This window comes from Mauremys reevesii, linkage group 3, assembly GCF_016161935.1.
Source record: "Mauremys reevesii isolate NIE-2019 linkage group 3, ASM1616193v1, whole genome shotgun sequence".
NCBI lineage: Eukaryota > Metazoa > Chordata > Testudines > Geoemydidae > Mauremys > Mauremys reevesii.
Genome location: NC_052625.1, coordinates 104,342,058 through 104,369,043, shown reverse-complemented (window position 1 = coordinate 104,369,043; position 26,986 = coordinate 104,342,058). Strand labels below are relative to the sequence as shown.

The following is a 26,986-nucleotide window of genomic DNA, read 5'->3' as shown; positions in this document are numbered from 1 at the left end:
GAAGCAGGAGGACGCCCTTTTCAATGTCCTCTCGGCTTCCACGCCCACCCGGGTCACCCTGCCCGTACATGATGGGGTCCTCAAGATTGCCAAGTCACTGTCCATACCCCATCCTCCATCCTGCCCACCTCGAAACAGGCCGAGAAAAAATACTTTGTGCCAGCCAAAGGCTTCAACTACCTTTATACTCACCCACCTTCAGGCTCGCTGGTTGTATCTGCAGCCAGTGAAAAGGAAAAGCAGGTTCCCACCGCCTCTACTCCCAAAATTAAAGAAATAAAAAAACTCAGTTTATTTGGCAGAAAAATTTATTCAACAGACAGCCTACAATTCCGGGTGGCGAACCATCAGGTCCTGCTTGGCCAATACAAGTTCAATCTTTGGCACAGTCTTATAAAGTTCCAGGATTCCATTCCTCAGGGTGAGGCTCATGAGTTTGGCACCCTGGTAGAGGTCAGTACCGCAGCAGCCAGATGCTCCCTGCAAATGGCATGGGACTTGGCAGCGTGGGTGGTCACATCGGCTGTGGTCATGCAATGCAGCTTCTGGCTCCAAACAGTGGGCCTCTCCCAAGAGATGCAGGCCTCGATTCAGGACCTCCCCTTTGACAGAGTTGGACTGTTCTCCGATCAGACAGACGCCAGGCTACATGGGTTGAAGGACACTAAGGCTACCCTTCACTCATTGGGCATACATACCCTGCAGTCTGCCAGAAAGCCATTCTGGCCTCTGCCGCCATCAAGGCTTTGACAAGCCCAGCAGGGATCTGCAAGAAGGGACGCTCAGTTTAGCCATCACTGCCCCTCTTCCTCCCACTCACCTGCCCAGCCCGGACCTGCCAACACCAGGGCGGCCAAAAGCAATTGTTTTGTGGGTGCGCTCAACAGCGATGCCCCAGTCATCCAGCCGGATCCTGCCCATCCTTTCCTCAACTGCCTTTGTGCCTACCACTCGGCCTGGTCGCAGGTTACATTGGACCGCAGGCTCCTGGACATAGTAACTCAAAGCTATACCTTGCAGTTTTTGGATACCCCTCTTTGCCTCCCCGCTGCTTCCCTATTCTTCTGCAGAGACCCCTTTCACGAGCAGCTCCTGGTTCAGGAGGTCAACAAGCTCCAGCAGTTGGGGGCTGTGGAGGTGGTTCCTTGGGAAATGGAAGGAAGAGGATTCCAATACTTACTAATCTCAAAGGCCCATGGGGGGCCTCAGACCCATCCTGGGTCTGCGTGGCCTCAACAAGTCTCTCAAGAAATTGAAGTTCCACGTGGTCTCCCTGGCCTCCATTATTCCCTCTCTGGATCTGGGGGACTGGTACACCGCTCTCAATTTCAAGGACACATACTTCCATGTCTCCATATTCCTGGGACACAAACATTTCCTGCATTTTATAATGGACAGAGGCCACTTCCAGATCACAGGGATACCCTTGGGCCTGTCCTCGGCCCCCAGGGTGTTCATGAAATGCGTGGTGCCAGTAGCAGCTTACCTCAGACATTGGGGGGTCCAGATCTTTCTGTATCTCGACAACTGGCTTATCAAGGGCAGGTCTCCGGAGCAGGTGCAAAGAAGCCTCGATCTGGTGCGTTCCACCTGCAGTGACCTGGGCCTGTTAATAAACATAGCAAAGTCCACATTAACACCTGTCCAGCACCTAGGGTTTATCAGAGCGGTTCTTGACTCCGCACAAGCCAGAGCCTTCCTTCCAGAAGAACGCTTTCAGGCCATGTCGGATCTCATAGCCCATATAAGGAGGCATCCAATCATCATGGCCCACACAAGACTGCGACTGATGTGCCACATGGCATCATGCACGTATGTGGTCAGTCACACCCAGCCTCATTTGCGACCCCTGCAGACGTGGCTGGCAGTGGTTTACGCAGGTATCCCCTGGACTGAGTGGTCATGGTACCAAACCACATCCTCTCATCCATGGACTGGTTGCTAGACCCCAAGCCAGTGTTGCAATGAGTTCCCTTTGTGTCTCCAGCACCGTCACTCACCCTGGTCTCGGATGCATCGAACCTGGGCTGCGGGACCCACCTGGGCTAGTTCAACACCCAGGGCTGCTGGATGCAGCGTGATATAGCCCTTCATATGAATGTCAGGGAGCTCAAGGCAGTGCACCTGGCCTGCCAGGCATTCTTGCCCCACCTGAGAAGCAAGGTGGTGGAGATCCTCACAGACAATACGGCCACAACGTATTACATCAACAGACAAGGTGGTGCCAGGTCTTTGGCCCTGTGTCGGGAGGCACTCAGTCTCTGGAACTTTTGCATGTGGCATCCATCCATCTGGTGGCCGCCCACCTACCTGGAACCAGGAATATCCTCGCAGATCACCTCAGCAAGATCTTCTCGTCTCACCATGAATGGTCCCTCCATCCGGAGGTGGTCAGCCTGATCTTCTGAAGGTGGGGTACTCCCCAGGTATACCTATTTGCATCCAGACGAAACAGAAAGTGCCACATATTCTGTTCTCTGAATGGCAGAGATAAAGGATCCCTGTCGGACACCTTCCTGATTCCATGCTTAGGAACGCTGATGTACACCTTTCTACTGGTGCTGCTTATCCACAGTGTCCTGCTAAAGATAAAGCAAGACAAAGTGTCTGTCATCCTGATAGTCCTGGTGTGGCCTTGCCAACACTGGTTTGGCAAGCTGCTGAGTCTTTTGGTGACTGACCCACTGCAGTTACCTCTCCAACTGGATCTGTTGTCGCAGAACCATGGCAATCTGCTGCACCCGAACATGGTGTCACTGCACCTGACAGCGTGGCTGCTGCATGGCTAAGTGAACAGGAGTGCGGAAGTGCTCTGCTGCAGTCCAACAGGTCCTGCTGCTCAGCAGGAAGCCTTCCACCAGGGCTATGTAGCAAAGTGGAAGCACTTCACATGTTGAGCCTTGGGCAAGCACATTCATCCTGAGGAGTCTCCACTGCAGAACATCCTGGACTATTTGCATCTTAAGCTTCAGGGCTTGTCGTCTTCGGTCAAGGTACACCTGGCGGCCCTTCCAGTGTTCTGCCATCTGATTCAGGGCAGGTCAATCTTCACCCATCCCATGACAGTGCGGTTTCTGAAAGGTCTAGAGCACCTGTACCTGCATGTCCGGGACCTGGTCCCGCCGCGGGACCTGAATCTTGTGCTTTCAAAGTTCATGGGTGTCCCCTTTTGAACCCTTAGCTTCCTGCTCCCTTCTGCTTCTCTACTGGAAGGTGTCCTCCTTGGTCGCTATAACTTCGGCCCAGCGAGTGTCCGAGATCAGGGCACTCACATCGTAGCCGCCTTATACGGTCTTCTGCAAGGACAAAGTCCAGCTGTGTCCGCATCCGGCTTTTCTGCCCATGGTCATTTCTCAGTTCCACACTGGCCAAGACATTTACTTACCAGTCCTCTGTCCAAACCCTCATGCATCAGATGAGGCACACAGCTTGCATACTCTAGATGTCAGACAGGCTCTGGCCTTCTTATTGATAGCCATTCCGTAAGTCAACGCAATTATTAATTGCTGTCGCAGACAGGATGAAGTGTTGCCTGGTATCAGCCAGAGCATCTCGTCTTGGATCACGGCCTGCATCCGCTACTGCTACAAGTTGGCAAAGGTGCCTCCGCCGGCAATCGTGACAGCTCATTCCACTAGAGTGCAAGCATCTTCGGCAGCCTTCTTGGTGCAGATGTCGATTCAAAAAATGTGTCTGGCCGCCATCTGGCCGTCCATTCATACGTTCGCGTCACACTATGCACTGACTCAGCAGGCACAAGACAACGCTGGCATTGGCAGAATGTGCTACAAGCTGCACGACTGTGAACTCCAAGCCCACCTTCATTGATACTGCTTGCGAGTCACCTAGAATGGAATTGACCTGAGCAAGCACTCGAAGAAGAAAAAACGGTTACCTCCTTTTCATAGCTGTTGTTCTTTGAGATGTGTTGCTCATGTCCATTCCACTACCCGCCCTCCTGCCCCTCTGTTGGAGTTATTGGCAAGAAGGAACTGAGAGGGCATGGGTCGGTGGTGCCTGATATATTGCGGCATGAGTGCAGCACTCTACAGGGCGCCACAGCTGGCTCTACAGGTACCGCTAAGGCAAAAATCTCTGACAGCCGCACACGTAAGTGCGCACACACCTAGAATGGAATGGACGTAAGCAACACATCTCAAGGAACAACAGTTACAAAAGGGAGGTAACCATTTTTTCTTGGTTTTAAAACAGATATGTTCTAGGAGGAATTATTTTGGGGAAGTTCTATGGTCTGTTATACAGGAGAGCAGATTAGATGATCACAGTGGTCTTTTCTGGCCTTGGAATCTATGAATCTATTAATTTAAATGATATATTAAAAATAAGTTCAGTTTAGTTACATTTTTAATATCTTGACTGTTTCTTTTTAATAGGAAAAGAAACTTTCACTCCTTTAAATAATTTTGGTTCCAATTAGTGCATTGTTCATATATTTAAAGAATGGTTAAAGCACTGCTAACACATACTAATAATTTTAATTACCGTCACTGCTTTGATTTTCTGTAGACGATATCTAAGGGCTTGCCTACACACACAGTGCACTGGTTTCTTTAAAAGTGTGGTTTTAAACCAATTTATTTAAACTTGTCCAAGTTTTGAGTAGCAATTTAAATAATAAATTGTATATTGTGTAAAATATCAATTGTTTTTCTTTCAAAAACTGCTTTCCTTTCTCACTACATGATTTTCTTAACCCTCCTCAAAATGCTCTTCAATTTTTGCATCATGTTCCTAATTGCTGAGCTGAAAGAATCATAGCTGGTGGAAGTTAGCTTTGGATTGCAAATGACTATCAAATTTCAGTAATGAATACAACTACTATACTAATATTATTTTTGGATTAATACAGAGTCCAGTTTGTTTCAGGATTGGTACCGCATAGCTTTTCCCATGTGTCAATATTTTTCTTGCCTTTAAATTATATAGGTTGAAATTAATTAGTTACTAAATGGACAGGCCATCTAAATGACAGCTTTGAAATAACTACAAATATTGTAGTTTTTCTCCACATCATTTCCAAGTAGATACTTTAATAAAGTATTTCAGGAAAATTACAGTTGACATTTTTCTATACTCTTTCTCCATTGTGAGCTGCTGACATTAATAGGAGTTGAGACTGCTCGGCACCATATAGGATGAGGCCCTTACTGAGTAAACTTTGGTTTATACATTAAAATTGCTAGAACCTTTTCATAAAGTGTTGATATGGTGGTATCTGAAGGAGGCGTCATAAAAAATAAGACTTTATGCCAACAAAACATTAATAGAGCTGGTGCTGTAAAAATAAGATTAGGTTGGTTAATTTAGGCTTTCTTCCAGTAAATTAGTTGAATACTGGAATGATGCCTTGTCTATTTTCTAAAGAATGACTTTCTAGTTTCTTTTGGCATCATAATATGAAGGAAAAAATGTCTAAGGAGAACTTGTTCTTCTTTTACTTTTCATACGTATAGCCCAGTGTGGTGATGGAATTCAGCCCAACTGGTTTGACTCAGTTAAATGTCACTTGGGCTATGAAATATGGACAAATGTATACATACCATCTATGTACAAGTATATTTTTTAAAAAGGCGTAAACTGGCTCATCTGATTCACTAAAGTACACTGCCATCATACAGTAATCTTACAGGTTTGACAGGTGCCAGATGCCAGAATATTCAACAGCTATTCTGTCTTAGGCTTTATATTTTGAAGATGAAAGTAGGTGCAGGTATGGAGTGTGTTTTCATTTTGGATAAAATTAAATCTCCAGAACGTCTTTCCTGGTTATATGCTGTTTGTTTTGGAGGGCTGGTTGTTTCACTGACATGCTTTTACTGGTGAATCTCAATGATACTAAATGTTTCCGCACTGTACGACAGTGGTAATTATCATCTGGATTTGGCTGTTTTGTATATTCTGACTTCTTGCCATATAACAAAATTGAACCCAAAAGAATCTCATTTATAATTTGCTTTGATTGGCTGATATGTTGTCCATCTATAGTAATATAGATACTTAAATCATTATTTAACTTAATCATCTGAAAAATCATTGGTAATTATTCATCCAGGACATATGAATCAGATCCAAATAAGGTTAAACTGAAGTTAAAAATTTTAAAACAAGCTTTAAAAATTGTATATAGATTTTGTCCACTAAACTATTTCTATTAATTGACAAACCAAAAATCTGTACTGTAGATTTAACTTGTTTAAACAGAATACAACAACCATAAAATGTATTTTCTTGGTGAAATGGAGTAACAATAATAATTAATAATACCTAGCTCTTACTAGAAAATCAACAAAGATAATTTAGTTTTTAATATTTACTATCTTTCCTTTTTTTTTATTTGCCCAAAATCAGCTGTCTAAAAGTGGGAAAATGGATGAGGAAATATAATGGGTACTTAGAAACATTTCTTGATAAGTAAACAACTGAGATTATGAAGTAAACACATAATATCAGCAACTACATAGTTTGTGAGTTTCAGAAAAGGAGATCCAGCTGAACAGAACTGTACACGATAAAACTCATAAAAATATGTTTATATTCATGTTTAAACATTCAAAGAATTAAGTTTACAATGTCTGAGTTTAAACAAGTTTTCTGTTATTAAAATCCCCATCGTATAAGAAATGAATGCTAAATAAATATTCATTTTAAATAGTAAAATATTATGACCTGTTATAATAGGTGCTTATTATAAATTGCCCATGCTTTTATAATAATTCATATTAACGTCCAATATAACACATGGTTTTTAAACAAAAATTTTCTGGTGAATGTGCCAAAGTAGTTCCCTAACGACCACCATTTTTCACCTTGAGTAGCATTGATAGAAGTGGGCTTATTTACAGGGTAAAATATACTATTCATTATGAGTACAGGTTTCAGAATCTGGCCCTAAATTATATGGCTTATATGGGCTTTAGCCTTAACTTTCATTGCCCTTGATGCAGTGCTTTTAAGCACATGCTTAACTTTAAGCACATCAGTGGAACTATTCACATGCTGGTCTGCTGAATCAGGGTTTACGTCTCGAACATTTTTTTGAAAAGTAGGAGTGTGTGTGTGTTTGAGAAGTTTGTACAGATCAATGTTTGGGTTTGTTTTGAGAAAGCTTTTGGCTGGTGTTTGTCAGCATTACAAAAAATACAATCTTGCTTTCTCTGATTACATAAGACTGAAAATATTGCAGATATGTTGATAATATTGGGACAAATGCTTTAGTCTGTTTCTCAGTAGGTAAAAGTAGAAATGTAGTATTTGTGCAAATATCTCAATAGGGGATGTTTCTGTATCTGGAAGATTATACAGACAGGGAGAGAATGGCTTCAGCTGTGAGTGTATTATTCCATATTGAGAATAAAGCAGTTACACAATAAACACATAAGCCACTGTCCTTGTTTCATGCAGGTTGTAACATGATTACAGTTAACTTACTGTAGTGTGAAAGCTCTTCTGAGCTACCTCAGATAAAGGGCAGATCTTTCTCAAAGGTATTGGTTTACTCATAAAAGGCACTGGATCACGTAAATGTCCAGATTTTGAAGGTCCCCATATAATATTAGAATGACACGAAAGAAACTGAGAATTATATATAAAAATGAACTTAAAAATAACGGAGTAGGATCAGCACTTCTTCTCATGCTCTTTGTTAATATAAACAGACGATTTCAAACATTTTAAGTAAAACATTATGAGATTAAGGCCTGAATTTTTTTTATATTTTTACTTTTTAATTATCTTGTTTTTGCAGGGGAAGTCCGTTTGACACCAGAGGACTTTGCAAGAGCTCAGAAATATTGCAAATATGCTGGCAGTGCTTTGCAGTATGAAGATGTGAGCACTGCTGTGCAGAATCTACAGAAGGCCCTCAAGTTACTGACTACAGGCAGAGAATGACACCTTTGTCCAACAGATTCATGTCTTTTGCCTAAAGAACTAACAATCCATTACTTTACCTTCCGCCTATTAGGGGGACACAGTTACATGAAAGCTCTCAATTCCATTGACCATGACAATGAAATCTGTGTCTCAGTATCAGATCCCTGAGGTAGCACTAATCAGCAAGCTCAACCAGTTTTCATTTTCCACACAGTGGAACTGGAAACATATGGATGCAGTGATGTGATCAAGATACTGGAGAATGCACTCTGAACACTGCTTAAGAGTTAGAATTAATGTTACAACGTTTAGAATGTTTAAGGAAAAACACAGAATCTATCTTTACCATGTTGGAAAAACAAAGTAATGTGCTCTACTGGTATTGAATCTGAATTTATCACTGTTAATAAAATTTAAAATGAAAAATGGCTTTGGGACTGGAAATAAAAATTAGGGCTTTTCTATTGAAATTTAGATAGCAGGAGTGTGGGGCCGGATGGATGATGAAATTATCTTAATGTACATCGAGAAAAGTCCTATTGTTTTGGTATTATCTGAGACCAAGTTAAAGGTGGGAGGCTTGAAAAGAAGAATACTGAGATTTAATTGATAATTTATTGTACTGGAATGTCCATTTCTTGAAGCTTTGGGCAAAGACATTTAGAAGCTCCTCCCCTTCCTCCCCCCTCACACCCAAAACGTGTGTGTGAGAACTGCTACATATTGGTTTTGGTAACTGATTCTTACTCATTTTGCATGGGCAATTTAAATTTTATATATTAAGGATTGTTAAAAGAAGGTGGTACTAGTGTTAACCAGAGATGAGCCCAAAGCCCAGATCCTAACAGCGTGGATTTAAGCTTCACAGCTGCCCCATTTCTTTCACCAGCCAAATGACCCCTCAACCAAATACCTGACGTTGACACCTTCATAGTCTCTGTTTAGATCCAAACTTTGCAGGTCAGGTTCATCTCTAATGTTAGTGCAACCGAGCATCCTCCCCTGCTTACTTTCTTGTGGAGACACTGGGGATTCTAGAATTGATTAAAATATTTTGGAATTTGAACTCTGAACACTTTATAAGCTCTGTCCTGGGGAATTGTGGAGCTATTGATTGTTAAAACTGCATCCATGCTGTATAAAAATAAATGAATAAAAGATTCTTAAATTAGTATGACAGCCTTAAATGAGTACACTATAGAGTTTGTCTATTTGTATAATACATCTTTGAATACCAGTGAAACCTGATAGACGTTATTCTTTACAAAATACCAAATCAGATGTGCACATCTGTTCATGCCTACACTATTTTCCAGGAATGGAAATATAGCTGATATTTAAAGTGCATAAAAGCAGCCTAATGGTATGTAAAATCTGGTGCACAAAGCACATCCAGTTAAGACTGCAAGCTCTGTTCAACAGCATGTTTGAAAAGGTAGTGTGATCATTTGTAATGTATTCTTAAACATTTTAACCTAGTACAAATTAATACATAAAACAAGTTCATTCTTACATTTTCCCACTATGGGATAGAATCCCAGTTTAGACAATGTTTGTCTGTGTAAGGGACATTGTTGCAAGTTTAGAACAAACAATTCTGAAACATTACTGACAATAACTTTCTGTAGCTCTCGGCAACGAGCTCATGGTTCATTATAGTACTTCAGGCAGGTCAGAGATGCTTCAGTTTGCTGAACAAGCCCTTCTCACCATCATACTAAACTACTGGTAAATTCTTCCATATATACCGGTATATAAAATGAAGGGGTTTTATTGTCACTAGAAACGCTGGATTTTAAGAAAAATATGTTGAATTATCAACCTAGAGAAACCTGTTGCAGTCTAGAAATGACTGTAAAAGTATACAATTTGGTATAGCACTTTTCATCTTAGGATCACACAGCTACTTATAAATATTAAAGAATAAAGCCCCAGAGTACCCTGGGGAAGAAGCTAAGTTTTACTAGTGGTCTGACTTACAAATTAAGTGAATGTTACGCTTTGTTCTAATGATGTTTCTCAAACGAGTACAGTGTTAATCGGGGCTTATAAAATTAAAAATAAGTTTTCTCTTGGAAGAATTTAGTGAGCCCATGCAATGGATTATAAGGAAATAATTGAGTAGAACTATACACTGAATTTATAGGTTGCTCAAGAAGGAGAAGGACTGGCTTCTGGCTACAAGTAATACGTTAAGTCTCCAAGGAGCATCATTAGTAGAGCAGCCCCGGGCAGTTCCATAGGGGCAGCAGTTGCAGCATTTAGCTTTTCCAAGCAGATGAAAATTTCAGTGTGGTGTCTACGAATGGGATGGAAATTTAAAATGATTTGAACTAACAGGTTTCCAAAGCTGTTTGCTAGGGTCTCAGTAGCATTTTTTCTTAAATCAAACTGCTTGTATGGATTTCCCCCCACCCCCTCTTAGGAAATCCTCTAGCATTCTGTTGCCTGTAAATTCAAAAGTAATCTAACACTGAACTCAAAACAGTCTTTTTATATTTTTAAGCAGATCAAGGCATTTTATAGTACAAAAAAGGTCTTCCCCTTTCAAGGACTTATTTTTAATTAGCTATTGTTGACAACACAGCCACTACAGATATTTCAGTGTGCTGCTGGCACACTACCTTTTTTTCATCTACACACAATCAAATTCTGTGTGCCGTTCTCATTGACTTCATTAGAGGTTGTGTTGCATCCATGTAACTGAAGGCAGAATTTGTCCCAACTAGGTTCAACCAAAAGAAAAGAGAGACTTAAAAATGAATGTTTGTAATAAACATTTTGCTTTATGAATATTTTTGATTTAGTGCTTCTCATCCAAACAGATTAACGTTGCAATTTATGAATATTCCACTGAAAGAAGGCCATTTCTGGGATTAGCTTAATATGGCAGCTATTTCAAAAGTTTATATTAATGTTATGCAACAGTTCAGGAGCAGTGAAGTTGCTATATTCAGCTGTTGCAGGGAGGATTTAAGTAAGTAGAATGTAATTAACCTAATTGGAGTTTGCCACAAGCAATGAAACGAGCAGTCTTGATCTTAAGTAGCATGGGAGCTTTTAATAAGTGTTCATGAACTCATTTTACATTCTCTCTGAAAGGTGATACCTCCACCCACAGCTCCCTCTAACACTGTGCTGGGAATTAGGTTAATACTGACTCAACCAGGAGTGTCACTTGCTGAGTCATACACCATTGCCTGCAAGTATAAATCTGGGGACTCCATCCACATACCAATCAAGCGTTACCCTGCTTAGCTTGTGCAAACAACCCACAGTCTAAGGAGTGTAGAAAATAAATAGTGCCTTGCTTGCCCTATGTTCATTTTTGCTATTAATAACTTTGAGATAAATACATTTGTTAAAAGGTTTTAATTAGTATTAATTTTATGCATAGGTATATCTATAACACTGATTTTCTTAATACTTTTAGAGTTCTAAGTTTTAAACTTCCACCTGTCCTGTAGGTAGGAAGTGTCTTGCAGTAGTTCAGGAACTCGAAGAGTTCTGTGAAATTCACCTGCAAGGCAAGAAATCCTCTGTATGATACAGTGGGAACCCTTAAGTAGTGCCACTGTTATGAAAGACTCTTCCAATTCTGGAGAGAGTCCATTAGAATTGCTGCAATCATTCCAATTGATGGAATGTTTCAAGGATGACCAGTGTAGGTCACATGTAACCTTTATATTTAAATGTTTCCATTAATATTAAGTTGTTAAAGATAAGATTGCAGTAACACCCAATTTAGTTTTCAAGTTGGAGCCTCTAGGTCAGTTACAGAAATTTTATATAGTAAAGGACCACAAGACAACACTTTGAATGAGAAAACCAAACTTTATTAAAGAAAAAAGTTAAGCAAACAGGCATATAATTATTACTTGCACAATACTACAATAATACGTACACTCAAAGATGAAAGTGTATCAGTGGGTGATCAGTCCACTGACAAAAGAGTGAAGTACAGCCTTATAATTCTGTTCCCTTTTGACATTAATTGGAGCTCTCTCCAAATTAACAAAACTACTCCTTTGTAATCCATTGTAATACTAATTAACATTCAACTGTCCCTAACCATATTTATATTTCTGCAAGGGGCCAGCAGCCGGAACCCCAGAGCGGCAGCGGGCTGAGCGGGTGAGCCCACCCAGCTCTGGGGTTTCAGGGGTGGGCTGAGTGTCTCTGCCAGCCCCGCTCTGGGGTTTCAGCTGCCGGCTCCTGCCAGCTGGGGTTTCAGCCCACTGCCAGCCTGGGGTTCCTTCACCCAGGTCAGCAGCGAGCGCTGAATGGGACCCCAGCTGGCAAGGGGCCAGCAGAGGGAACCCCAGAGCAGTGGCAGGCTGAGCAGCTCAGCTCGCTGCTGCTCTGGGGTTTCCACCACCGGTTCCTGCCAGCTGGGGTCTCAGCGGGTGCTGAGTGGGACCGGTGGTGGGACCCCGGCTGGCAGGAGTTGGCGGTGGAAACCCCAGAGCAGTGGCAGGCTGAGCGGCTCAGCCCGCCACGCGTGCCATAGGTTGCCGACCCCTGGCATATAGAGTGAGGAAAAAACAGAATTTAACAGCCTTGCTATGGAGAAAAGAGAGAGAAGTGTAGAAGATGAGTGAAGGTGTTAGACTGTGTAATGGAGGATGGTGGAATTGTTAACAGTGATGGAGATGATTGGTATGGGAGCAAGAGAGAGTCATTGGACTTTCTGGGCCATGGGGCAGGTGTGCTCCCTAATGAATAAATATGTAAATCAGATTTCATCATCTCCTTTTTCCAACACCAAGGTTGATTAGGCTGAGTTTGTGAGCAGATTCCATCCATGTCTGTTTTGAGTCCCCCGTTGAGCCCGCTGGAAGGTTTCCTGGATGATTTTATATACCATGTTATATTACTGTCTCCTTGGACATCCCTGGCCAGTCAGATACATGATTAAAATTAGGGGCCAATGAATAATGCATTATGCAGCTGCAGAATTTACAGGTTTTAGCAAATTGATGCATAAATCTATAAAAGTGATACCTTTTCTGCTCACTTGCCAAGGCCCAAATGTGAGGTGCAGTGCCTGGCAGATGAAAATGAGGGACACAAAATATTAAATGTACAGGAAATTTAAAGTTCTGTGTCACTGTTTCCTTGAGTTTAAACATTTTCTATCACCTGTATTCCCTCATTCTGTGTTCCTGATGTAAATAACTTTCAACAATAAGTGCAAGAAGCCAGCAAACTTATGTGGACCATAGGTAACTTTGGGAATAAAATGAGTGATGTCCCTTGAAATTGAGCATAGTTGACAGATATTGGGAATCTCTGAGTTTTGAAACTTTAGATTCTGCCAGAAAGCACAATGCTATGAGACCTTCTGATGCCATCTGCCTCTGCAGGTAGAAATTATAACTTTTGAGTGAGGTCTAAAACTTGACTCTTGGAGGTTGCCAGCTCTGTAAGGTATATGGAGCCTCATGGAACTAATTCAATTCTCAAATGATTCTTTCTGCACACACCAAAAACAACTTTATTACATCCTTCCCTGAGAATTACACTTAAAGCTAGTGAGTTATAAGCTCTACTAGGAAAGCTTGTAATTCATAGATCACTGCTGATTAAATGCAGGTTTCATTAAAGAGAGTGAAGCATTTGGCTCTCGAGGATGAGAGACAAGCATGGCCATCAAGACTTGGGATTCCAATCCTAAACCTGACACTAACTTGAGTGATTTTGGGCAAGTCACTTAACTTATCCTTGCCTCAATTATCTCATCTGTAAAATGGGGATATGTATGCTTACCACATCACAAAACTGTTGAGAATTATTTACTGGTAGTTTAACGTTGGCACAGTGCTTTGAAAATATAAAACACTGTATAAGGATTAAATTGAGTACACTTGAATCCAGCGCTATAAAAGTCTGTGCTCTTTGACAATATAAAATGTCTTTTCAAAAGCTTTTAGCATGAGTCTATCGGAGTAAATGCCTAAGCTTGGTTAACAATCTAAGAACAATTTTTAATGTAAGAACACTACTGGGCATTGTTACTACATGTTTAATCATCACTAATCTTACTGATTTCGGCAGCATGTATTCCAAATACATTGTCACTTCCCTCACTGTTTACTGTTTGGATTGTTCCTTCCCACGGCATACGCACCACACAAGATGTAACAACTGCTGAGGGTTTAATTTATTTTCAAATCAAATGCCAAAGCCTGTGGTTTTATTACCTCATGCTCTCCATGAAGGTGCGCGAGAGAGTCTTTATCTCAGAAGATCAGAAGTGAGATAGCAGGCTCAACAACTGATGGAAAAGTTTGTAAAAATGTAAAGGCTGGAAGCAGAAAAGGCTGCCAGATTTTCTTTCCTAACCCCCTTCTTCCTCCTCCCCCCAGTAATATAGACGTGCTCATTACAGAATACAGATGAGGTCCACACCATGAAGAATTTACCAGCTACTGCAGCAAGACAAAATAGGATGTGACAAATGAAGTGGGGGAGGTACTGTGAAGGTTTTGTTTATGCAACACTTGTATCAACATCTACAGAAGATGTGGGTTTTAAGGAAGGGATTTGAAGAGGTGGAGGGAAAGAGAAGTGGCAGACAAGAAATGACCATTCCCAGTGCAAGGAACAGCAGCAGTGGCATCAAGCTCTTCTAGGGTGACCAGATGTCCTGATTTTATAGGGACAGTCCCGGTTTTTGGGTTTTTTTCTTATATAGGCTCATATTACCCCAGGGGCGGTTCTAGCATTTGTGCTGCCCCAAGCAGGACGGCACGCCACGGGGGGCGCTCTGGCGGTTGTCGGTCCCGAGGCTCCAGTGGACCTCCTGCAGATGTGCCTGCGGAGGGTCCGCTGGTCCCGCGGCTCCGGTGGACCTCCCACAGGCATGCCTGCGGATGCTCCACCAGCCGCGGGACTAGCGGACCCTCTGCAGGCATGTCTGCGGGAGGTCCACCGGAGCCGCCTGCTGCCCTCCCGCGGGACGCTGCCCCAAGCGCGCGCTTGGCACGCTGGGGTCTGGAGCCGGCCCTGTATTACCCCCACCCCCATCCCCATTTTTTACATTTACTGTCTGGTCGCCCTAATCTCTTCATAGGGAGGTGAATTCCAGTCATCCCTCCCACCAAGCAGGGACACCATTCTTGTTCTTCCTTGTCCTCTCCCCCCACCGCCATCTTCCTCCCACAGCAATCGCTATCTCCCTCAGCCAGAGTCTCTCTCTTACCACAGAATGCATGAGTCAGTGCCGTCAGGGAGTGGAGTTTTCAGCAGACTTCCCTGTGCTCTGCCACACAGGAACAGACTTCCTGTACATCAGGTCACAACCAATTTGTGTGGCACTGAGACCCCATGCACCAGATTGCAACACCACTCGCTGAAGTCTGGCCCAGTTCCTCCTCCACTGAGGGTGACTGGGTCAAACTTCAGTGGTACTGCAGCCACACAGCTTGAGCAATGCTCCCAACTGCCAGCTGCACTGATTTAGTATGGGACCACTGCTTAAAAGTGGTCAGGCCACGGCCCCCCAGCTGTCCTTCAACACGCACATGTGGGAAGCTTAGAGAGTATTCTGAGGTTCAATTTGGGTTCACCTTCCAGTCCATAAATATACTTTGATCTCAGCACGCAAATGTAAAGGAGTGTAAATCACATTAAATATACCTTCAGTATAACAAAAAAGAGCAAGTAAATTGGAAAGCACCATTTTGACAATTAGCTGATGTAAAGTATGGCTGAAAAAATGTCTTCTCAAAATTAAAAAAAGGCTTCCCTCGAAAACATTTTAAGAAATTAGTCAGTAGTTGTAAATCATTAAACTGTTAGTAAAGTAAATAATAATATAAAAAATAACTTACAGTACCATGGAAATGTGCTGGTTTCCTGTGCGTTCTGTCTGCAAAGTTCTTAGATTCCAAGGGCAGAAGAGACCATTGTGATCATCATGTCTGACCTCCTGCAAAACACAGGCCATGGAATGTCCCCAGGATAATTCCCGGAGTATCTCTCAGGAAAATGTCAAGTTGATTAGTTGAGTTTTGATTATGCAAAATCAACATGGTCCCTTGGAGAAGGATGATTAAAATGATTCCCCGCACTGAGGGTAGGTCTACACTGCAGCTTGGAGGTGTGGGGTAGCTGCATGAGTCAAATCCCACCTGAGGCAGATTACTTTTGTGTAATGAAATATATCTGGACTAGTGACAAAGAGCTTTTTGGTTCCAGATCCATTGTGTTGCCAGTCCTTCCACTGTGCAGGCTCTCATTTAATACCTATCTTTAGACCACCATAACACTGAGGCCGAGGCCTTCGCTTTTCTTTCATTTGTGACTATTTCCTACTAGAAAGTGCTGTGTACTTCTGACACTTTGTAATAAATAATCAAGAGAATCTTTTTTCCCAATTTATCTAAACTCCACTAGATTTTCCAAGAAAACCAAGACTTTGCTGCCTTAAATGTTTTTGAAGTTGCATGGATGCATCAAGATACCTTTTCATGGGTAATCTGACTGTGCCAAATTTTGCTGTCAAGGACCATGCAACATAGGATAAGATGATTTTATACAATATGTTAATTCTGCTGCCAAAGGTGCTGTCATTTCTCTCTTACTGATTCCTACGATGAGACTTAATTAAAAGATCAGAAAGAAAAAATAAATGAAAATAGAGGACAGTGCTATTATTTTTTGCTGGTAGGAGTCCTGCAGCTCAGCAAAAGAACATATACTGAATGTACTGGCACTAAAAAGCCTTTATTGATGAAGTGGGTCTCCACAGCTATCCTCCTTTCCAGCCAAACTCTGGGGAATGTACAATAACAAGACTTCATTTAGGAATGTTTGCTCTGCACAGAAATTTCTGAAGGAAGATGGATGGGGAAAAAAAACCTAAAGCCAGATTGTAAAGTTGAGCCATGTATGAAAGTGAAGCCAGTTTCATCTTTCATAACCTATATCCTGATCTGTGTCTAGGAAATGTACTGTTAGTAGATCTCCATTTACTCTCAATATAATCAAAAAGTATGTTTTCCTTCACTTGTCTTTTTAATTTCTCCTCTGTCAAATATTGGACTTCCCTTCCTCCTGCCTTGCTTCCTTTTTGTATGCTCTCTGTTAGTTATGTTACTGGATGTTTCATTTATTTTTCTGCCATGTGGACATTTTAATAAGAAGAAGATGCACTGTAATTTTTATATGTGTCAACAGAATTGGTATTTTTCAGTGTAATGGATATGTTTGTCTCTTGCTAGAAATAATAGAAAACAGATGTTCTGTATGTTTGAAATTTCAAAACAATAAAATATATGGAGGGAAAAGCTGCCTGAGCAAAACCCATGTGTGATGTAATTCTATCGAACACAAAGGCTTAACACCCGGGATTAATTTGTTTTTGGAAGCATAGCCAGAATAAGAGAGAACTCCACAGATACACTTACGTGCAGAACAACTTCTACAAGGGTGGAAGACTCAGCCATCTCAACTGCTGCTTTTTAAATCTCATTTTACAGTGGAGACAAAGGAAAATTCAAGGTTTTAGAATCTGATTTAACTTGGAAGTGAGGGGTGGAGAATGATTTATGTGTGACTTTGTAGTTGGCTCCATAGGCATTTAAACATGTGGCAAACCTTTACTTAGTGGCTTCAAAAGAATTAGTACAGAATATGCATGACTTTTTGTCTGGTATTGAACTTTGTTTAAATACACCACATTACACTAAGTGGCTGGTAGTACCTTGTGTAATGGCATGCATAAACAATGCACACATTTCAAGAACTCATTTAACCTAAAATGCACAGTTATCACTGTAAGGGTTCTATAGATTTGCATAAATCCAGCTTTTAAGTGGTTATCCCCCCACACACACACACACACCTTAAATTCTGACCACAGCGTGTTTGTCACCCAACAAGAGAGGAAGGTAACAAACTTGGTCAGAATTCTTCTGGTACAGAGTCTAATACATGAACGTTGGCTTCCAGCTTATCTGTGTGTGTAATTATATCAGACCTTCAGCAGTTTCGTTTGTCAGCCTTTTTCCTTCAGGTAAGAAGAGGTTAGGACCAGAAAATCTTTCACTAACAATGAAATGAAAATGCAAGAACAGGGATTTGAACTATCAGGAACAAAATTAGACTCCAGTGATGACCATGTGGGGTTCGGAGCAAGTAAGGCTAAGCACAGCATTCTTTTTTTGTGTGTGTGTTTACCCCTCTAGGATGGCTTTCAGTTATTGATGCTTGCATGCACCCTGCATATTCATACCTATCACTGAGTCATAATTGATGAACAACTTACATAAGCTGTTTAAAAGAAAGCTAAACCCCTCCTCTGATATGGGCAGTAATAATGGCATGTATGTTAGAACTGGTGAACATTAAACAAAACCAAATAGCTTGTTATTGACATCTGATTGGATAGATCATGTAAGGAGCTGGTCAAGATCTCGCTTTAGTCATCCAAAGAGATGCTGCATACTTAAGTGCATGTATGCTGTTATGGCCAAATTCTGCCTCCAGGTATATGCTTGCGACTCTTTAAATCCTGGGATTGCTACTGAGGCAGCAGGGTCAACTTCTTGGAGAGGGACTGTAGGTTTTGAGGGTGGATATGGGGCATTCAGAGAGGAAATAATGGGGGAAACCACCAAGAAAGTCTTGGAAGGAGGAGGGATTTAGAGAGAACTTCCAGACCCTCTTGAAAGGGAAGAGAAGGTGATGTCTCTGGAAGTGAACTCAAAATGTTTGAATTCAAGTGCTGAAGGGGAAAATAGTCTTAAGATTCAGGTTAATCTACACTGAAGCTTTTAGTCACTGGGGACAGCTACTTGAAGGCTGCACTGGTGCAAACTTTTGTCTGCGAAGACATACAAAACTGTGCCAGTGCATATCACAGATTTGTCGGTCTGCTTTGTTACCAGGGCAAATCCCTGGAGTACACAAGGCCTGGGATTGCATATAAAACTATTTAGGTATTGGGCTGGGAAAGTGCAGACATGTTTCCATACTGCAGCTACATTCCTTTTTGCATTTCTCTTGACTTGATTCCAATAATCAATACTCTGATGGTGCTGGTAGATGGTGATAATGCCGTACCAGAAAAATTTCCTCTGGCCCTGCTATTTTCTGCTAAATTTAAGCTTTCCTATTAAAAAAAATAATAAAATGAGACATTTCTAGCCCAGGTGGTTGAAAAGATAGCCTTCCACACCTGATCTGATGCACTGCTGTTACACTGAGAATGTGGGTAATCAGAACAATGCCTCTGAAACGTGTAAGCTGCATCCATTCATCAGTATCTTGGACATGGCAGGACTGGAAGCTAGTGCTGTGGTGCTAAGTGGAAAGTTTGGAATCTCCTCTCTCCAATGGTATACCAGTTTCTAGCTGTTTTGGACTACAAGCAAAGACCATAAATACATCACTTGTTGCAGAATTGAATATTATCTGTCTGGGCTTTGGAATAATGTAACCTGGGGTAGTTGGGAGGAAGGAAAGAAATGAATTTGATGCCAGATTGATTTTCTTTTCTAAATGGCACGTGCTTTAACACTCTCAGAGGTTAGGAAATTTGAAATAGTTTTGGGGGAGACTGAATATTGGGCAGAGGAGAGGTGAGAAGGTCAAAAGTAGATGGTAAATGCAATTTATTACCTGGATAGCTCCATCATCAGTATGGTGCATGTCTGTGTGTGATGTTATATACATGCGCACACACACACAGTGTGCATGTAATATAGGGGAGAGGCTTTTGTGTCTCTTACTCATATTTTATATTAATCCCTTTAGTTATTGCTATCAGGATTTGCTTAGGAGCTGAGCTTTCACAGTTTCAGGCTGAAGCAACCTCACCTGGGAGACTATGGCTTCCTGCCTATCCCATGCTGTACCTTGTACGTTTTAGACCTTCTCTGTTGAAGTTTTATTCTGGAATACAACTTTCCTCTCTCCTCTTCCCTTTTTTCCTATTACTCCCACACCTATAGTCAAACGACCTGCAATGCAGCCACCCTTATCCTGGCTGAGGGTGGCTGGATTCAGTTCTCACTGTACCCCATAAGCACTGCTCCCCAAATCAGCCAACAGAGTGTCTGAAGAAGATGGAAGAAACGCCCTCTCCATAGAGGATAAGTATTTATTTATTGTTCTTGAGCAACATTACAGACAAATTGTTTGCCTGGCATAACTCCTTTGGCAGGACTTACACCAGGGATGAATTTCTTCCTGCAATGGTATTTGGTTTTAATTTTTTCCATATCTTCCTATACCATGTTTTTCCATATCTTCCATATCTCAACATTCCTTCCACTATAATGCCAAGGTTAATTTATTGATATTTCCATTGTTGTTTTCTTTAACAGAATCTTTGTATCTGAAATTTGGACTAGACTTGCCAAGACTGGCAGCCCAATGAACCTAAACTGAGCTTTGAGAAAAAGTCTGGGCTCATTTGTGGTTACAAATTGAGAGTATGTTTTGGCTAAGTTTGCTTTTCATATTTTGGGTTTGTCTGAATAAGAACACTTAGGGGACGCAAACTCAAGTGAACTGAGGCAAGAAAAGAGATTCATAAATTCCAAGGCCGTAAGGAACCATTGTGCTCATCTATTCTGACCTCCTGTATAACACAAGCCATAGAACGTCCCCAGAATAATTAGAATAATTCCTAGTGCAGATCTCATTTTAAAAAAAAATCAAGTCTTTGATTTAACAATTGCCAGTGATGGAGAATCCACCATGACTTTTGGTAAATTGTTCCAATGGTTAATTATTTTCACTGTTGAAAATTTATGCTTTATTTCCACTATGAAATGTCCAGCCTCAACATGCAACCACTGGATCTTATTTTCCCTTTCTCTGCTAGAATGAAGAGACCATTATCAAATACTTATTCCCCATGTAGGTACTTATAAACTGCATTCAAGTCACCCCTTAAACTTCTCTTTGTTAGATTGAGCTAAATAGATTGAGATCCTTGGGTCTATCACTACAAGGCACGTTTTCTAATCCTGTGATCATTCTTGTGGCTCTTCTCTGAACCCTCTCCAATTTTTCAACATCCTTTTGAATTGTGGACACCAGAACTGGACACAGTATTCCAGAAACACTCACACCAGTGCCAAATACAGAGGCAAAGTAACCTCTCTACTTCTACTCGAGATCCCTCTCTTTATACATCCAAGGATGACATTAGCTCGTTTGGCTGCAGTGTCGCACTGAGTGTTCAGGTTCAACTGATTATCCACCATGATCCCCAAATATTTTTCAGAGTCACTGATTCCCTAGATAGAGTTTCCCAGACATGCTACATTCTTAGTTCCTAGATGAATTCATCTGTAAAAAGCTCTGCAAAATGAAGCAGCTCAGTTTCACGTAGCTCTGTCTGCAAGTATTGTGCCAGAGATTGTAGCACTGGCCAGTTTTCCATATATGATGTGTACTTATTTGACAGGCAGGTTTTTTGCTCTGTGCACCTCTTTCTCCACATTCTGCTATTCCTCTCTTGCAACAGGGAATTTTATTTCCCTTCAATAACAAGTAAGATTTTAGATATATTACTTTGGTCTTGAAAGTTTCTTTACTAAACGCAATCAGAGAGCAATACTGAATGTCTGATTGAATGTATTGCATTGGGAGCAAATAAGATGTAGACCACACAGATGGCTCTTCAGAAAACCTCTCTTTTTGGAATTCAGAGGTGTAATGTTTAGTTTCCATTAAGTACTTGGAAATGTTTTCAATATGACTCTGACTATATGCCCAAGCAAGGTAGTAAGAACTCCCCTTATGCCCCTGCACAGGCTGCCCAGACCTTGATCCCAGGGATGCAGGTGTAAGCAGGCATTGCATGACACTTACTCCTCCCCAGTGCAGACAGGGAATGGACAGAGTCTTGGCTCCGCCCCTTCTTGTTTGGCCAGTGTAGTGGAGCTGGAGTGAGGAGAGTTGTAATTTGCTGCTGGTATAGACCAACAACAGATTACTCAAATTTCTCTCTTGCCTCCCAAGGCTTCTTCTTAGGCGATGCAGTTCATGCACCATTCCTAGCAGAAGGTTGTATCCAAAGTCACAATCTAGCTGTTAGTTTCATAACAATGACACTTTTAAAAATGTTTGTGCTTTTTACAGTTTATTAATAAAGTTATTTTATTTAGCTAGTGACTATTCTATATAATATTAATTTTACCATGCATTCATGCATGCATATTATGTGATGTTGTTCTCTATTTTCTTGTTCATACAAGCTCAATAAAACCCTCAGCTCTTATTTTTAAAAAACAGAAATCCACTAGATAGGAGATTTAAATTTGTAAAAGGTTCATCAGTCAAATGATTCTCATTCCCTCACAGTGCCATGGATTCATTGCTAAATTCTAATACATTTTTACTATTTTTTCCAAGGGAATTTAGCATTGGTGGAACTAGAAGAGGCCAAGCTGCCACTCTGGAGATGAAATTCCTGTGCCATAAGCAAAGATACAGGACTGGCAGCAGCAGTTCAGGAATCACCATGTGAGTGGACCAGTGGGCTCCCAATCTGGAACAGAATAAATTCATACAGTGGTGAGGTTCACTCTTCATAATCATTGAACTCTTGGCCTCTCTGCAGAGATTGTTGACAAAGGTAATAAGTGGTACTAATTATGATGGTGGGGTTTTAATATCCAGATTAAGCCTCTCTTTTTAGTGAATGAGCGTGATCTTGTTACATTATTAATAGGGTACAAAGTGTTGAAACACCAAGTTTGAAATATACAAATTGTCTCCTTAATATTACAAGCAGTAATCTCTATGCAAGTCTCTTCAGCAAAAATAAGCAAGCTCTCTGGGACAGGGACTGTCTTCAGCTGTGTTGGCTGGGGCTTTTGGGCAGTGCCATAATATATTGTTATTGCTAATAATGATCTAAGTTGCCTTCTGTCATTTGCTCCTCTCCCCAAGTGTTTTGCTGCTATTTTTGCTTGAGGAAAAATCTATCACACCTGTAAAGGCATTTAAATGACAATATTTCGCATATATAGCACTTTTGCTCCCGGAGCACCTTATACAAACAACACCAGTGCTGTGGAGGGGGAACCAGCTAGGCAACAGCACACTGCATAACACTGATGTGAGTGGAAAATTTGTCCAAGGATATCTGGGCAAAGCCCACTTTTCAAAACCTGTCATAGGATCTCAGTCTTATCGAGAGAATACAATGCCTCAGTAGCTTTTTAAGGGCTCACACAAAAGACTCATATGTAATACTCAATTTCTCTACCTCAGAAAGATCAAATAAACCCTGCCAGGTGTTGTCAGTAATCCTGAGGTTTAGACCTATCATCCTCTATGGAATTTATCATAATGAAAAACAAAGTAGTGTTGTATAAACAAACTGGACAATGGGTGCAGTGTTGATAGTGACATTATTTACATGAAATAAAAAGCTCTACAGGTTGTAAATTCCAACGATATCTTATCATTTGTCAGAATCACAGTAGTTCATTCAGCACTTGCCCTCTATACACATTCTGTACATAAAGCACTGAGGTCTAAGGCAAGAAAAAATGCATGGAGATGATGAGAGGGAGTATAGCTTTTATCTTAAACCACAGTGCATAATCAGATCACTCTAGAGCAGTTAAACTATCCATTTCATGGTTCTGGTCTCCACTTGGGAAAGTAAGTAGTGCAATTATCTGGATGATATAAAATAGGTTAGACGTTACAATAGTCAGGAGAAATAGGAATTAATCTTTTCTTTTTTGTTTTGGGTCAGTCTTGCTTCCTGAAGTCTGTGTGTTCAGCAAAGGGATCATTTGTAATGGCAAAGAACGAATTGTTCTGTAAAGAGGAATACAGCAGAAGGTAATGGGGAGTTTTCCACAGCTCTTAATGATTTTGAGTATTCGAAACTGCATTTCATTAGTGTCCACATTTTCAGCTACTGAAGCATTTTGCAATATTTGTTGTTTGATTTACTCTTTTACAACCAATGGAACATTTTTCCCATTATCAAGTAAGAGACAGAGGGCTATTCACAGCTTCTGTGATTTGTGTTTGAATACCTGCTATAATTCCTCTCAAGTATTGCTATTAATGTCACCGTTATTGAATGTGAATTCCTTCATATTATAGCAATCAGACTTACTTTACATTTTTAAGAGACAATCTGTTCTGTTAAGCTTGTCTTTGTGATTTTTCCTGTGCTACAACACTCCTATTCCATACCTGTCAAATGAAAAATTTGCACACCAGATAAAGTACAGATAAAATAACAAATCACATCCTATACCATAGTCTCCAATACATTCTAAAACATACATACATAGAGCATTCTTTAGTGTATTCCATCGATACTTAACATTTGAAAGTATTCATAAGATCCAATTCAACGTGGTCCAATTTCAGTTTAAATTACCCACCTATCCAGGGCTGGGAGATGTTCCACAATTTGATTTACAAACATCCATACAGCTCTAAAGCTGCCAAAATAATAAATCCAAAGTTCCATTTTCACTGTATGTCCTGTGCAGCCTAACTTGTCATCTTACAAGGGGGAGATTTAGACTCCCAAGAAGTAATATAGTTACAAAGTTTTATGTCACTAATTCAGCATTGTGGCAGACTTCTGTGGGAAGAACTTAATATTTCTCACCCCCATGATGTTTTTGGTGACATTGAAAATTGTCTGTCAATAATTCTGTATTTTTGAGCAAAATCAAATTATATGTTGCAATGTCCTTCCCCACTGCAATTTCTCCAGTAGTGCTTCTGTTGTCATAGTTTCACAGACCCACAGCCTTGCAGATGTTTAATAGAATCTACATAACAATTCAGTCCCTGATCCTGGAAGCACTTACGCACACACGCGTGTGCACACACACACCCTCTCTCTTCGCTACTTACTTCTTCAGTGTTACTGCTTCTGCAAAGTGGTTAGTAAGACATCTATCATGTGAATTTAAAAACTGATACCTACCTGTTGGTCAGTCACCTACAAATAATAGGCTAGTCCTGGTCTTTGCCCTCAGCCTACTTGCTTTGGCATACATAATCTTGGGTGAGAACAGAGTCAATATTGCAAAACCATAATCCCTCAGGCTAACTGATGAGATCCAAAAGGGGAGCCCTCTCTGGTCTTCATTACCCAAAACGGGAAGAGATCCTCGAAGTTCCCACCAGATACTCAGAGTCATGGTGCACCGTGTATATAAAGCTCACTTCTGTGCATATCTTCTGTTTAGGGTCAGGTCTACTCCAGGCTGGTGTAGCTTGATGGCTTTTGCTGGCTGCAAACAGATTCAAGAGGCTGGAAATGCAGCTAAGGCTTGGCAGGTTGCAGGTGATCCCAGCCATGACACACTTACTCTGGTGGTACCTGTTTTCTCTGTCATGTTGGCAGCAGGAAGGGAGAGTGGCAAAACCGTTTACATTGGCATGATCCTCTCCTGCTTTCAGGCCAGTTTCTGCCAGCAGTGCAGTGGAAAGTGACCACAACATGCCAGACACTCTGGCTCTTTAAATATAAAGGTTAAATAACGTTTCCCCATTTCCTGGACAAATGTGATGATATAAATATATTCAATGATCAAAGGGCTATAAGAATTATCATTTTCTATTCAGCAGAGATACACACATGCAAGACCTGCAGAAGTGGTTTGCTCTCACTTTTAATCTATTTGGCAGAAAATTGGCCACTTGCAAGAAAGCTTTTCTGATTGAGTTCTGAGAGAGCAAACAATGATGGATTTAACTGGATGGCTGCCTAACACGGCATGAGCAATCTCTTCCACAAGAAGCTCATCCAGAGTGCTAGCAGAGCTACTTTGATGCCATAAACCTCTTTATGCTTAATGGGCCAAATTCAAAGCTGGTGTAAGTGGGACTGCTCTGTAGAGATCAGAGGAATGACATCTTATCATACCCGGAGTGAATTTGGCCTAATGATTCTTCTTGGCATGTGTGTGCTGAAGCAGAACATTTATATTGTACAGTGGAAACAAAAGGAAACAAGGGATTTGGGATCCTTGAAGGCTGAAGGAGCCAAGCTGAAAATAACAATATTGCAGTGCTCTCCAAGCACTACATAAACCCATTTGGAACATAGTCATGCGTGATCAAAAAAAATGGAATCATAAGGCTGGCGGGGCTTATTTGAAAGTCAAATTATAACAGATGGGACATTTTATTGACATTGAAGAACCAACCTGTGCACATAATAGCCAACTATTGACTGAGGCTGGATTTCCAAAAGAGCCTAAAGAAGTTAGGCATGCAAGTCCCATTTTAATTTAACATGATTTGGGTGCTTAATTCCTTTAGGGTACATCTAAACAGCCTGAGACAGTGAGCCTCCCAGCCCAGCTCAATAGATTGGGGGAAAGACATGTTTTCATCTTTATTACATGGGGCGGTGGGGGGGTTGTTTTTATTTTTTCTCATTTAGTCCCAGCTCAGTGTGGCCTAGTGGACAGGGCACTGGATTGGAACTCCAGAAACCTGGGTTTCTTGGGCAAGTCCCTTTCTGTGCCCAGTTTTCCCATCTGTAAAATGGGGCAAATGATACTGACCTCCTTGGTAAAGCCCTTTAAGATTTATGGATTGAGAAGTGCTATAAAAGACCTGGGGAGTAGCATTAAAATGGAAATGATTTTTTAAAAAATGTCCCTCCGAGTAACTCTTGGAAATGACAATAAAAAAATAAAAATTCTCAGTCTTGAAAGGAGAATATGGAGCACCAGGCTGATGAGCAAATTCTTCCCCATGGGACAGCATCAAAATACCAGTCGCTTCAAGGAACCTCTGAAAAGCTGCTAGCCACAAATAGTTGAATCTCTAGTGCTGCTCTATAAAAAAAATAATTACAGTCAGGTGAGAGTTTTGCAATTTTATAATATCCATAACAAGTCATCTTATAAAGTTTATCAGACTTCACTCTTAAAAGAACTAAAGACTGACCCTACTGTGGTCCAGTACCTGTATTTTCATTGATTTTATTTCCAGTGCTAATTATGATAACATTACACTTCTATTAATGATGGACAATAGTGAAATATTCATTACATATAGAGATGCATAGACTATAAAGTGAGGAAGGACTATTATGATCACTTAGTCTGATCCCTTGCATAAGACA

The 26,986-nt window shown here is 41.1% G+C and overlaps 1 protein-coding gene and 1 long non-coding RNA gene across 3 annotated transcripts in view; one reads left to right on the top strand and one right to left on the bottom strand.

Annotated features, from left to right (window-relative positions):
• VTA1 (vesicle trafficking 1) overlaps positions 1-9,075 on the top strand; it is a 66,427-nt gene extending 57,352 nt beyond the window's left edge. For both annotated transcript variants that reach the window (XM_039529638.1, XM_039529640.1), the window contains exon 8: positions 7,766-9,075. In XM_039529638.1, the coding sequence (XP_039385572.1) occupies positions 7,766-7,911 (146 nt within the window). In that variant the 3' untranslated portion in view covers positions 7,912-9,075. The remainder of the gene's footprint in view (positions 1-7,765) is intronic.
• LOC120400725 lies at positions 291-15,767 on the bottom strand. The gene is made up of 4 exons (XR_005596026.1): positions 15,729-15,767; positions 1,487-1,606; positions 1,181-1,360; positions 291-766 (listed from the first exon to the last, which is right to left on the bottom strand). It is a non-coding gene; the product is annotated as an uncharacterized LOC120400725 (long non-coding RNA).
• Between the last annotated feature and the right edge of the window lie 11,219 nt (positions 15,768-26,986).